General features: G+C 41.2%; 1 protein-coding gene across 6 annotated transcripts in view; it reads right to left on the bottom strand.

Annotated features, from left to right (window-relative positions):
- Positions 1–14148, bottom strand: part of FNIP2 (folliculin interacting protein 2) — a 145187-nt gene that overhangs the window by 26447 nt on the left and 104592 nt on the right. For 5 of the 6 annotated variants that reach the window (XM_027866850.1, XM_027866851.1, XM_027866848.1 and 2 more), the window contains one exon: positions 13909–14065. In XM_027866850.1, the coding sequence (XP_027722651.1) occupies positions 13909–14065 (157 nt within the window). Of the gene's footprint in view, positions 1–13908; positions 14066–14148 lie in introns of those variants that run through there. The other variant, XM_027866853.1, reaches the window with a different exon arrangement.

Here is a 14148-nt window from a genome sequence, read left to right as displayed (position 1 = left end):
CCCTCCCCGCCACTCTAGATACCAAGAAGATACTTCCTCCTGCTTGGCTGCCTACATCCATAACTGGTTCCCAAAGAGACATCAATGAGCACCATGGCACAGGAATGATCAGTGACAAGCCCAGTCGGCAAATGAACCCCAGCGAGGGAGGTGGTGATTTATGGCAGCACTAATTAGAAGTGCCTCCTGGCTTCTTTGCTTTTCTCTGCATTACTTTGGATAGTCAAGCATGAGTTCCTTTGGCTACGTTGTGAGTTGCATTTAATCATTCTTTACAAGATAGTTCTGGGGAGTCAAATAACTTCATTAAGCTGAACTTGAATAAATGGAGGTCATGTGACAGAATACCTTTCAATGGAGATCCCCACTACTTCAGCACCATGACTTAATAATATTAGCTGTTATAGGATTGCAAAAAAGGGCCTTAATCACACAAAGAACAGATGATTAATGCAGTCATGTTCACCTTCACAGCACCCCCTCTTCTCCATTCCAAGTGCTCACTTCTTTTATCTGTTCTGCTGTCCCTTGGGGAGATCACAGCTCTGGGACCACTTCACTCACTGCCTCTGAATCACTGCCTCTAGCCTGTTTCTCTCGGACCTTAAAGGCTATGTGTTCTTTGGCCAGCTTGCCTCCCCTCTGGATAGCAGAAAGTCAGGTACAAGGACGAAGTCTGCAGAGATACTGGATTCCAGAACGCTAAGCCTTTGATTAAAAAAATCAGGCTGACAGGAATCTCCCCAAACTCCAACCTCCCCCTCAAAAAAAGAAATCTTATGAATCACTCATGGTCCTTAAATATACCCTCCAGTTACTTTATTTAAATTAAAAATAATGATTTTTAAACATCATACTTCCTAAGGGTTTCCTAAGTGCTGAGAGCTATCACAGACAGCTGATTTTAAGGAGACACAGAAAATTCAGTGGAAAGAGTTTGGGATGGAGTCAGGGTTGAGACCCATTTTCAGATCCCATCTCTACCTCTGTGACCTCAGTTTCTTCAACTGCGGATGAAGGGGGTTAGACTAGATGACCTTGAAGGTCCTTTCTAGCTCTCAACAATCCTCTGAGATTTATCTCCCATTTACATCACTTACACTTTGTATTTGCATAGTTGTTTGCACGTCGTCTCCCAAGTTAGAAGGTCAGCTCTTTGTTGGCAGAAACGATGTTTTTGCCTTTCTTCGTATCCGAGCTTAGACTAGTGCCTGACATATCATGTGCACTATAATGCTTCTGACTCACCAACTATAACAACATACAAGTGAGTTGAAGGTGGGGGCCCTTTGTGCAGGTGAAGTGGTCCTTTGCCTACACAGTGTGACTTCAGGGACCTAAATATAACATACTCCCCAATCCTGAATTGCTCTAACATAATCTGAAGTTCCACCACTGGAGATTCTGTTCCTCTAGGTTAATGCTTATCTCTGGGCATTCTCTATTAAAACGCCACTACTCTTTGAACAAGTAAGCAATTAAAAACATAAGATGTGACCAGCTAGGTACCTTAGCATTAAATAGTTTAACTTCTGTCTCTGTAGCCGATTGAAATTAGGATACTGAGGGAATGGGGATTTTAATGAGGTTAGAAGCGGGAAGGGACTCCTAGGGAGAGTGGTACAAGAGGCAGCTCTGGGAACAAGGCAGAACAGTAAGAGGGCATTGAACATCTGAAAGTGGGCTTCAGGCCTAGGAGAGCTGTTCTCTTTTCATATCCACATGTTCCACACTTCTACATAGGGCTGGCCCCAAATCCTGTATGATGCAGATGGCGTCCTCAGTGAAATGGTTTAGAGGTCGACAAGATCTTGGGAGACGAAATACAGAGACTTTTAAAAAGATTCATAGAATGTTTACTGGGTTGAGAGTTAGAAGGTGATGACTTATGAGATCATCTATCTAGTCCAGAGGTTTGAACATGGAACTCACAACACTCTTGAGTGTGGTCCTGAGGCAGACTAAAATGGGAAATTTTTTTTTTTAATTTTTAAGGGCAATTGGGGTTAAGTGACTTGCCCAGGGTCACACAGCTAGTAAGTGTCTGAGGTCAGATTTGAACTCAAGTCCTCCTGACTCCAGAGCTGGTGCTCTATTCACTTAAAATGGGAAATATTTAACACAATAAATAAAAATACAATAAAACATAGATAATGGATCCTTATTCATGGTTTAGTGGCTCCACTTTCTTTTTTTTTCTGAGTCTGAAATCACTGATCTAGTTCAACCCTCATTTATTTTGTTGTAAATGAGGAATTTAAGCCCCAACGTACACCAGAGGCAAAGATCCTGGAATCTACGACTGTTTAGTGGGTAATAATGCTCATGAAGTTTAGGAAAACATAGTTAGTATGTATGCATCCCTATTGTATCCATGTGCCCACATGAAGCAGGAAATTCACTCTTCTTGGACCCTATAAGTTCCATTTTTTTTTATTTCTTATAGATATGAAGAATGAGGAACAACCAACCTGGGGCAGGGCTTGGGTGAACTCTCTGCTCAAAGTGGCCAAATGCTAGAAGTAGGACTTTAGGGGTCATCTAGTCCAACTCTTCTTATCAATGGAAAAACTAAGTCTTAGAGAGGTTGAGTTGACTTGCCCAAAGGCCCACAGGTAACTAACTGGCAAAGTTGAGATTTGAACCCAGGTCTTCTGACTCCAGATCCAAGGTTCTTTCCATTGTACCATACTGTAAAATGTGGTTTTTGTTTGTTTGTTTGTTTGTTTTGAGGGAACATCTCTGCCATCAATTCCCTGGACTTGTGGTAGGTTGTACTATCTTGGAGCCCAGAACAAAGATTCTTTACCTGGAATCCTTAAAATTTTTTAAAAAGTTTTTTTTGTATACAGTATTTCAATAGAATTTGTCTCCTCTGTAATCCTATGTATTTAATTTTGACCATTTAAATATTCTGAGAAGGGGTCCAAAGGCTTAACCAGACCGCCAATAGGGTCTGTGACACACACAAAAATTAGGAATCCCTGAGTTAGATTCAGCATTATTAGGATGGGGTTTCAGGTCTTTTATATATTGCTAAGACCAGGAAAAATTTAGGTTGTCAAAAAAAATATATTATAGGTTGTACTATACCAGAAATTGAGTCAACTGCCAAAGGGATCTCCTTATATGGCTTTGGGAACTAATTCACTGAGTTAAAAACAAGGAAACTGACAACATAAATGAACAAAGGAATGCCCATGACATCTCGGCCCAGCTTTACTTCACTCCCTGGAGTTTTCATCAGCCACCATGATGCTTTACATGTATTTGCAGCCCTCCTTTCCCCTGCCTTCCAGTTCTGGAACCATAATCAAATCAACTCTGTCATTGCTCCAGGGAAGATGGTATCAAACTACTTCCTCATGGTTCTACCCACCATTCCCCTAACTTTCCAAACCAAACTATCCCTCCTGGGCCATCACTTCCCAACACGTATTGTCTTCCTCTGTTAGAATCCAAGTTCCTCGAGGAAAGGAACTGTTTTTGTTTTCTCTGCTATGTGCATAGTGCTTGGCACATAAGAAATGCATTATAAATGTTATTCATTCATTCATTCCCTACAAAGGATTTACAGAAAAACGTGGAGAAAAATTACATAGTATGAAAAAAAGAATGGATAGGAAGTGATTTGCACCAGGGGATGGAGTTCTTATACTAATGAGATCCCTCAAAGTAAATGACACACAGGAATAAGAATGGTGACTTCTAGGTAATGATTAATGTGCTAACTTAGAGAAGGGTGATATGTGAACCAAAGTACTTTCACCACTCGTCGTCTAGCATGCAAAAGTAACAAACAAAAACAAAAACAAAAAATTGTTATATCAAACAAGTTCAGTTCCTTTATAACACTATTGATTTTAAAGACTTTTATTGCCCTAAGGTCCTCAAATGTCTGTGCTTCAGTTACTAAAAGATTTATCATTTAATTTGCTATTGTTCAATTGTTTCTTTTTTGACTATTCGTGACCCTATTGGTGTTTGCTTGGCAAAGATACTGTAGTATTCCTTCTCTAGCTCATTTTACAGATAAGGGAACTGAGGCCAACAGGGTTAAAAGACCTGCCCAGGGTCACACAGGTAATAAGTTTCTGAGGCCAGATTTGAACACAAGAAGATGAGTCTTCCTGACTCCAGGCCCAGCCTGTGCCACCCAGCTACCCCCATTTAATATCATGAGCTCGAGTGCTATCACTACTCAACATATATACACCAAAAGAGGTCAGGAGAAGACCCATCTATACAAAAATATTTATAATTCTTTTTTGGGGTGATAGTAAGGAACTGGAAATAAAGAGGGTACTCATCAACTGGAGAATGAATGAATTATCATATATGTTTATGATGGAATATTATTGCACTAAAAGAAATAACAAAAGAACAGGTTCAAAGAAACCTGGGAAGATTTGTATAAAACGATGTAAGGTGAAGTGAGCAGAACTAGGAGGAAAATACAAACAATGATAACAATAACATAAAGAAAAACAGCCGCAAAAGGCTTAAGAACTGTGATGAGCTTGAGGACAACCCACACTCCAGAAGACGGATGCTGGTCATGTTTCCACCTAGTGACAGAGGACTATTATTACAAAGGAGCAGCGGAAAGTTCTTGGTCTAGGGTCCATGTCCTTGCATTTCTTAATATTCTGATGACTGCCCTGCATCTAACTGGACTCATTTTTAACCTTACATATTTTGTTTTATGCATTGACATGCATTCTGAAAAGTTATGTTCATAGGCTCTGCCAATCTGCCACGGGCTCCATGACACAACAAAGGCTAAAAACCTGTGGTCTACAGGGAGGGAATGAGACATCCACTTAAATACACAGTCAATGTGTGTATCTATTTTGCTGTACTATAATTATTCATTACAAAAGAGGACTTTTATTTGGAGGAACAGAGAAGGTGGTGGTTAATGAGTGGGTTGTGATCGTGTTCTGAGAAGAGTATCAATGAAACATTTAAAAATATATACAAAACACAGAAGAATTTCAAAAGGGGAAAGAGACAAACAGGACATTATTGGTACTATTAAATTAAATTTAATACATGTTTTTTCAAAAAGAAGCCAGATACGAGATATTCACAGTTTGTCAGAATTCTCTTTTCTTATTCTTCTTTGTACACGGAAACACTAAATGTTTGTTAAGTTCAAAGTTAAAAAAGAAAAAGAAGGGTACGAACCCTGCAAACCCATGGAGATCTGTCTTTGTTCTCCTGGGCTGATTATAAGGAATGGCTTAATTACCTTGGGTCTTTGTGAGCACATCACAGGCTGGGCTGTAGAGCTGCTCCTCCTGTGAGATGCTACCACCTCCACCTCCCTTGTGATATTTCTGGAGCTCAAGCTGTTGATGCTCTTAAGATACAATGGAAGAGGCTGCCATCTCCAAATGTGACTCATTTTATAGATTATTCTGCAAATGCCTGAGGCCCTGGGAAGGGAGGCTTGGCATACATGCAACGCTCATCTGCAGGGCCAGAGCCTCTCCTTAGGCTTTGTGAGAGATATCAAGGGGAAAGGAAAAGTGGTTACTTATGTCCCTAGAAGGTTCTATCCTGGAATCCTCAGGCACATCTTCCCTGAAGCCACAGGATATGAACAAGTCAGGAGGGTGGGAAGTGGATTTTCATACCCTTTGCACAGACTCAAGAGGCAAAGGCAATATTAAGTTTTGAGGATGGCCTTATGCCCATGGAGGCTCTCCTTTTCCTCCTCTATTTTTCATACCCACACTCCCTGCCCATGCCAGCAACTTACAGCAAGGACAGGACAATGTCTCTGGAGTCAAAAGGCCTGAGTTCAATTCCAGTTCTCCACTTACAGGCTGTGTGACCACAGGCCCATTACTTAACTTCTCTGAATCCATTTCCCTCGCTCCATGAAATGGAGATCACACTAAGCAGTCAATCATACAGAGCTGTTGTAGGAAAACCAACTGTAAAACTTAGGAGTGCTGTACAAATACAAGTTACTCTTATCAGAAAAGAGAGACACAGAATACTAAGGAAGATGTCAAGTCCCCTGCGCAGGGTCACTGATCATTCAAAGGTCACAGATATAGAAGATTTCACCATATAAGAGAAGGGGAGAAACAGCACACAAAGGACAACAGGCACAAAGCAAGCTAAATATTATTTTTACTAAGCGAATGTCATTCAGCTGTGTAATCTTGCTGGGTAGCAACAGTTAACAGTTTAAGAAGTGAGTGACAGCTGGTATCTGGGCTAAGTAAAAACATGTGACTAAATACTGGAAGAGCAGAAAAACAGAGATACATGAAAGACACCCAAAACCAAACGGGGAGTGTACCAGTAATCAGGCCAGAAGTACCAGCAGGGAAACGAGGGGGGTACATTTTCAGGAAGCCAAAGAAAGGGCTTGTCAGCTGTGAACTTCACAAGAGGCTGGCTCGTAGCTGACTAAGGAGAACACTGTCCTTGGGCCGGGGAAGGGGACGTGAACTAGCTCAGTCACTAGCGCAGGAACAGTGAGCGCAGCACCGCTCCAAAAGATGCAAAGTCCAGGAGGGAAAGGACAGTTCTTAGTCTTGTTCAGGATCAGCCACTCCAGCTCATCCTCCATTCTGCCACTAACGTGATTTTCCTAAAGCACAAGTTTGATCATGTCATTCCCGACCCCCGATTCAATAAACTGCAGTGGTTCCAGGATCAAATACAAAATGCTGTTTGGCACTCAAAGCCCCGCTCCTATCTTTCTCGTCTTCTTTCACCTTACTTTTCAACACGCATTCCTCAATCCAGTGACACTGGCCTCCGGGCTATTCCATGAACAAGACCCTCCATCTCTTGGCTTTGGGGATGCTACCCCCCATTCCTGGAATGCTCTCCTTCCTCCACTCCAACTACCAACTTCCCTGGCTTCCTTTAAGTCCCAACTAAAATCCTACCTTCTCCAGGAAGCCTTCCCCAACTCCTCATAATCCCAGTGCCTTATTTCCATCAATCACTTCCTACTTACTCTGTATATAGCCCACTTTGCATATACTTGTTAAAACGTTGTCTCCCCCATTAGATCGTAAGCTCCTTGAAGGCAGGGACTGTATTTTTACCTCTTTTTGTATCCCCAGTGCTTAGCACAGTGCCTGGTACATAGTAGGCACTTAATAAATGTTAAGTGATTGATTGGTTAGCAGAAGATAATTAATAAATGCTTATTGGATTAGATCTGTGCTGTTTACCACTTTTAATGAAGACCTAGATAAAGGCATGTTTATCAAATATGCCGATGACACAAAGTTGAGATGGATAGGCTAACATAACAAATGCCAACTGAGATCCACAAAAAACCTGAATGCTAGAGCTCAGGGCTGGATCTAATAAAATGAAACTCAGTAGGAATAATATAAAATCTCACACTGGGGGTCCTAATAATCAGCTACATAAGTAAAGCTGGAGGAGAAGCATGAGACAATAATTTGTCTAAAAAAAATCTGAGGGGGTCATGAGTCAGTAGTTTAATACAACAAACAAAAGCTGATGAAATTTTGGGCTGCATTAAATGAAAAATAACTTCCAGGAATATGAAAGTGATAGTCCCTTTGTACGGCACTTAATCAGACTGCACGTGGAATACTGTGTTCAATTCTGGGACCAGAGCTAAGAAAGGATATGATAAACTGAAGGGCCAGCCCACTGAGAAGGACATTCAGAATTGAGGACGGGTAAAAGGGGTCACAGACCAAGGGACCTTGGGGGTTATCAAATCCAATCCACTCTTTTTATAGATGAGGAAACAAAGGCCCAGAGCAGTTTTGGTCAGCATCAGGTCACTCTCCGAGGCAGTCTGACACTTTCCCCCTGCCACTACTCTTCGATCCATGACACAGGCCTTCTAGCTGTATCACAAACGATGCTCCATCTCAGCTCTGTGCATTTTCTCTGCCACCCATGCTCAGAATGGTCTCCTTCCTCATCCCAGTCTCCCAGTTTGCCTGAACTCCTTCACATGCCAGCTAAAACTCTTCTATAGGAAGCCTTTCCTAATCCCTCCCCTCAGGGTTAATGATTGTCTATTTAAATTGTATGTTACTTGTTGTCTCTTCCATGAGATCATGAATTCCTCAAGGCAGGGACTGTCTTTTGCCTTTCCTTATATATATCCCCAGCACTTAGCACAGTGCCTGGTCATAGGATAAATGCTTATTGTCAGGCTGACGGACTGACCCAAGGTCTTCTGACTCCAAGCCTAGGTCTAAATCCATCCCTTCGTTTCTGCTGAAAGGCTTTGAGTCCATGCCATATGAGGGGAAGTGGAAGGAAATGGGGATTAGTCTAGTGAAGAGAAGACTCAGGGGAAACATGATAGCTGTCTTCAAACATTTGAAGCAGTCATATGGAAGAGGGATTTCCTGTTTGTCCCTTGAGGATAGAACCACAAGCAAAGGAGAGAAGCTGCAAAACAAAATAAAAACTACATTTAGGCTTCACGTCAGGAAAAACTGCCTAACAGTCAGAGCCATCCTAAGATGGAATAAGCTACTTTAGGATGGCCAAGTACCTCTGGAACAAGACCATATTGGACTACGCCTTTAAGCACAGGCTGGTTGACCACTTATGGGTAATGTTAGAGACAGGATTATTGTTCATGTGTGGGTTGGATTAGATAGCCCTCGAGGTTCCAAAAGTCTGACATGCCCTATGTAAGGAGGCTTCCTGATCTGCTGAGGATGGATGAGCCTGGGACAAAGGACCCTTTAAGTTCAATCCAGGGAACCCAAGTAGGTGAACCCCCCACATCAGCAATAAAGACATTGTTTTTAAGAGTCTCAGGCCATGAGAGAGCCAGTTTAAACAAGCTCATGCTTTACACTTGGTCTGGAGAACATTAGAAGCTTAGGTGTCATTTAGCCTAGGACTAGGCAGATATTTTTATATGTGTTTTTTAATTACTTCACTCTGCTGTATTATTTCTGCACTTATATACACCTTTTTCCTTTGTTAATAAGCTCTGGGAAATGTACTCTTTGGGACAGGAATATCTGGAGGATGGGACCTGACAACAAGAGTGGGCAGAAGAGTTCAGGTACAGCTCAGGGACCTGAGAAAGTGCAAAAGGCTCAGTGTCTTAAGTTGGGATTCAGTGATCAGGGAAGTCTGACTTCGGGGCCAAATGCAACTCCAGCTGGTGGGCCAAGGAGCTAATGGTTTTGGACCATACCCAATATAAGATCATATCTTCAGGATTGGATGAAACCCTCGAGGTAATGTAGGCAAACCCTTTCACTTCACAGATAAGAAAACTGAGGACCAGAAATTCGAGGTGACTTGCCCTAGGTCAAAACAAGCATTATAGCTAGAGCTGGAACCAGGTCCTCTAAACACAAAGTCATCCCTCTTTCTCTCCATAGCTCGCCGTCTTCAGGTGAGGCTGTGGTGGGCTGCTGGTTCTAAGGTCAGTTTTAACAAGTAATCACTTAGGTATCTCACTTCCCCTTCTCCTAAATGGAAATACAAACAAGTAGATACCTCAAAGTTCACATTATCTTAAAATCCATACTCATTCAATCAGAGGCATGGTTCACTTCCAAATTTTACCACAGACAACCCCCCCCCCCCCCGCAGATGGTAATTAGGTTAATAGAACTGGCTGGGCATGAGGTAGAGGACAACATATGCTTGAGAAAGGATAAAAAGAGGAAAGGAAAATTCTTCCTACTATGAAAAACTAAGGATTCTAATTTTCCAATAAAAGATGCAGCTCTCTCTTTCTCTCTCTGAGTATAAATAACATTGTTTTCCATTCACCCTGGGTAGACAGGTAAATGGTTAGCTTCATGGCTATCATAAAGTTATTGAGTTTCGAAGGACTTGGAAACTCATTCACAGCTAGGTGGATAGAGTGTTGGGCCTGGAGTCACTAAAACCTCACTTCAATTCCCCCACTTAGACACTCACTAACAGTGTGACCCTGGGCAAGTAATTTAGCCTCTTTCTGTCTCAGTTTACTCATCTGCAAAATGTAGATAATAGTAACACATACCTCACAAGGCTGTTGTGGGGATCAATTAAGTTAATATTTATAAAACACTTTGCAAATCTTAAAGCACTACACAAATGCTAGCTATTATTATTGCTGTTGCTAATACACAATTAGCCTCTATCTGCCCCAGCTTCCTCATTTGGAAAATGTAGATAATAAGAGTATCTACCTCACAGGGTTGTAAGGATCGCCATGAGTTAATATATATAAAACACTTTGCTATATAATTGTTAGCTATTATTCCTATATTCCTATGTGTTTAACATGATTTGCACAAGTTTTATGACCCTAAGTCCTAATTTCACAAAGTGAAATTAAACACTTGAAGATAAGTCAATTTCTTTTATCAAAAAAAAAAAATGTTACTAATGCCTTTTTTTTGCACCAGCCATTTTCCAAACCTCTCTCTCACTCTCTCTCTCTTGCTCTCTCATACACACACACACATACACACACACACTCTTATTTTGGCTACCCCTGGGTTATGAGGCTTCCAAGTGAGAGCAAAACCAGTGGGGGATATCTTATAGCTCTGATGCAGAGAATTATTTCAGCAACTACTTAAAATTCTTGATAGAATCCAACTATAAAACTACCTAAAACCTCAACCAAAGAGTGATAAATGCCATGCATTGCACTGTCATTAACATTTAAAAACTGTTTTAAAAGTAGTTCAAAATAAATCACCTTACAACAGCTTTAACACCTCATTGACACAGCTAAAGATAGGGGCAGCTAGGTGGCGCAGTGGATAGAGCTCTGTCAGGAGGACCTGAGTTCAAATCTGCCACTTATTAGCTATGTGACCCTAGGCAAGTCACTTAACCCCGACTGCCTCACCCAAAAAAAAAAAAAAAAAAAAAGATACAGCCAAATATACCAGATATAATCAGAGTGGCTCAATATATTCCCCATTATAAAAATGGGAATTCTTTATAGATCAGCGATTTGATATGCTGCATATATAATATTGAAAAGTTAAAAAGTTAAAGGGACTCATTTAATTTTCAGTAAGTATCTCAAGGAGAATTTTCATGAGTAAAGTCATTTAAAAACCATGCTGGACACTGCGTCTCTTAAAATCCAAGATCAATACTGGAAAAGCACTGCTGATCTTAGAGTCAGAGGTTGTTGTTCAGTTGTATCTGACTCTTTGTGACCCCTTTTGGAGTTTTTTTTGGCAGAGATCTAGGTTGGTTAGCTGTTCCCTTCTCCGGCTCATTTTACAGATGAGGAAACTGAGGCAAACAGGGCTAAGTGACCTGCTTAGGGTCACACACAGCTAGTAAGTGTCTGAGGCAGATTTGAACTCAAGAAGATGAGTCTTCCTGACTCTAGGCCTAGCATTATATCCACAGTGCCATTTAGCTGCTCAGTGGACCCACCTCCAAATCCTGCCTTTGCTCTCTGGTACACCTGTGGCCTTGGAAAATCATAATTTCTATGGGCCTTAGTATCCTCATCTGCAAAATAATGGGGTTGACCTATGTGATCCTTCTGGTTCCTTCCTGTTCTAAACCTTATCTATCACCCTATGATCTAAGTGGTAGCTGCAATAATAAAAACTCACATTGCTTTCCTCACAAGTTTTCTTTTAATTCAATTAAATGAATATCTATTAAATGCCTATTATGTTCAAGGCACTGGGAACATAAAGATAAAGTGGAAAGAGTCCCTGTCCTAGAGAAGCTCACCTTCTCCTGGGGGGGATACATTGACAAGGTAAAAAATTCATTTGAACACAGAGAGGTCATTGATACCTTTGGTAATCAGGGAAGGCTTCACAGCAGAGGTGGCACCTGAGCCAAGTCCTGAAAAAAGATATGAATCCTGGGAGGCAGAGTTAAGAGTGCTCCAAGTGTGGGGGAGAACAGCTTTTGCAAAAGCATGGACGCAGGAAAGGCAAGATTCAGTTTGGAGAACAGCTACTAGTCCAGTTTGGCTAAAACTGCAGAGGGCCTTAAGCGCCAGAAAAAGGAATTTGTATTTTATCCTAGAAGCAATAGGGAGTCAATGACAGTTTTTGAGCAAGGCTGTGACACAAGTCAGACTTGTGTGATGAGGAGATGATTTTAACGTTGTACGGAAAACTCCTTCACAATGGTTTACGATAATTTCTCAAGACGGCATAGCTATGCAAACAAAATACAAGATTGGAAAGGATCTAAAAAACAGGAAAGATTCTGAACATGACCTCAACTACACACAGACTAGGTGTCTGCTTCCAACAATCAATCAGTCTAAATACAAGGTAGTTCATTACCCATAGGATGGCCACTTGGTGAATTCTTTGGAGATGACAACACATAAAACAAAGGAAAATAAATCAAGCTCCTCAGGTTCCCTGTGATTTTTGTGGTCATGCCAGTAGTAGAAGAGATGACAGAGAACGAAAAGAGCTAGGCAGTTTCACACCATCTCTGAACATTATCTTAGCTGTTGGTAATCTACAGGAGAGACCTTTGTCTAATGACCAAGAAAGACACATACAACCAGAGGCAGTGAAACATATTAACCTTGACATTCTTTCTGTAAATGAAACCAAAACCCCAAAAGAATCAGTGCTAAATTGATGGAGGAAATCATGTCAGGTCCTCCTGACTCTTATGAAGGAGTTCCATCATACTACCTCTGAAAAGTTCATTTTAAGACATATAACATGTCAAATCAATCAAGCAATGCTAACTGTATACATTCTCACTGTTAAACTAAGGAGTGTGCTTTTCCAAACCATTTACGTATTTCAAACAAGGGATTTTTTTTCTGTGAAACTGTGCACTTGTTTAAGGTTCATTCTTTTTTAGGTTAGTCAAGCACAGGATGGATAACAATGACCATGTAATGATTCTACTGAATAAACACACATTATGAGGTCCAGGGTATTGTGGTGGGCACTGGGAGATCATTTAGATAAGCCTCAGTCCCTTACATGTCAACTGCATAAAAGAGGGGCAAAAGAGTGCAATGTGAGGTCTGAAAGGAGCAGAGAAGTTGTTACTGTTTTAAAAGAGTAAGAAAAGGTTTCCTATAGGAGACAGCAATGAGGAGAAAGGCAGGAGGAGAGGTGAAGGGAAGAGATGGAAGAGAAGAGGGGGGAGGGAAAGAGGATGGGAGTGGTGTTTCTTTTCCTCATGCTTCCAGCCTCTGGAAGAGGAGAAAGACAGCAGCAACCACAGAGCTTCCCTCTCCCTCTTCCTCCCTCCCTCCTCAGTCCCTGGGACTGGACTTCTCAAGAACTGAATCCTGATCTGCCTCACCTGATCTCTCCACCCAAACTGAGGCCAGAGAGGGGATCAGGTCTATTATTGCTACATTCCGTTTCACAGAAAAACCCTTTTGTGGGGTTTGTCTGTGTCTGATATATATGATCAGTCTTCCTAATAGAGTTACCAGAAGCTAGGAGCAGCATCTACTAACACCTTGTGTCCTTTTCCCCTCTCCCCTCTAAAGGGGAAGCACTTGGCATTTATTCTGTGAAAATAGAAGGGAAAGATAAATTCTAATTTTCTTAATTCAGTGAGAACTTCCCCCATCATAGAAGACACAACATGTTTCTGATGCAAAATGTCTATTTTTGCACATTTTCAACAGCAACTCAATTAAAAACAGACCCATCAGATTCATATCTTTCCTTGCTCGGTTCCTCTAGTATTACCGGGGAAAAAAAGGCACTTAGCTGCCACAGAGCAATTTTCCAGTAAGTATTCTTAATCTTCACACAGTCATTCCAGTGCAGTCATCAAAGGGAAGTTAATGATAAATCAGTTAAAGTAAATTACTTAAAAAAAAACAAAACACAAAGACTGGATAAAAATCAAACCATATGCAACTCCTCATGACTCCACAGAACGACCACCATCAGAGGAGAGAGGTGCCGAGATGGAGGAATCTTCACTTACGTGCACTGCATGGACTAGGTCTGCTAAGAGGCACTGCTTCAATTTCTCGTCACTGCTAGTCCCGTGGAGCACCAGGTCAGGCATGTACATGGGGCAGTAACCCCCTAAAAGGGAACGACCAAAGTTCTTTACATTTTGGTTGCTGATGATCTGAGACCTACAACAGATGTTTAACAAATTAAAAAAAAATACACCTCTATTCTTTTCTTACACATTAGAAAATGAGCAACCATAAAATTG

Source organism: Vombatus ursinus, unplaced genomic scaffold (assembly GCF_900497805.2).
Source record: "Vombatus ursinus unplaced genomic scaffold, bare-nosed wombat genome assembly UNPS02014784.1, whole genome shotgun sequence".
Taxonomy (NCBI): domain Eukaryota; kingdom Metazoa; phylum Chordata; class Mammalia; order Diprotodontia; family Vombatidae; genus Vombatus; species Vombatus ursinus.
The sequence above is the reverse complement of the archived record's forward strand: the minus strand, read 5'-3'. Positions and strand labels throughout refer to the sequence as shown.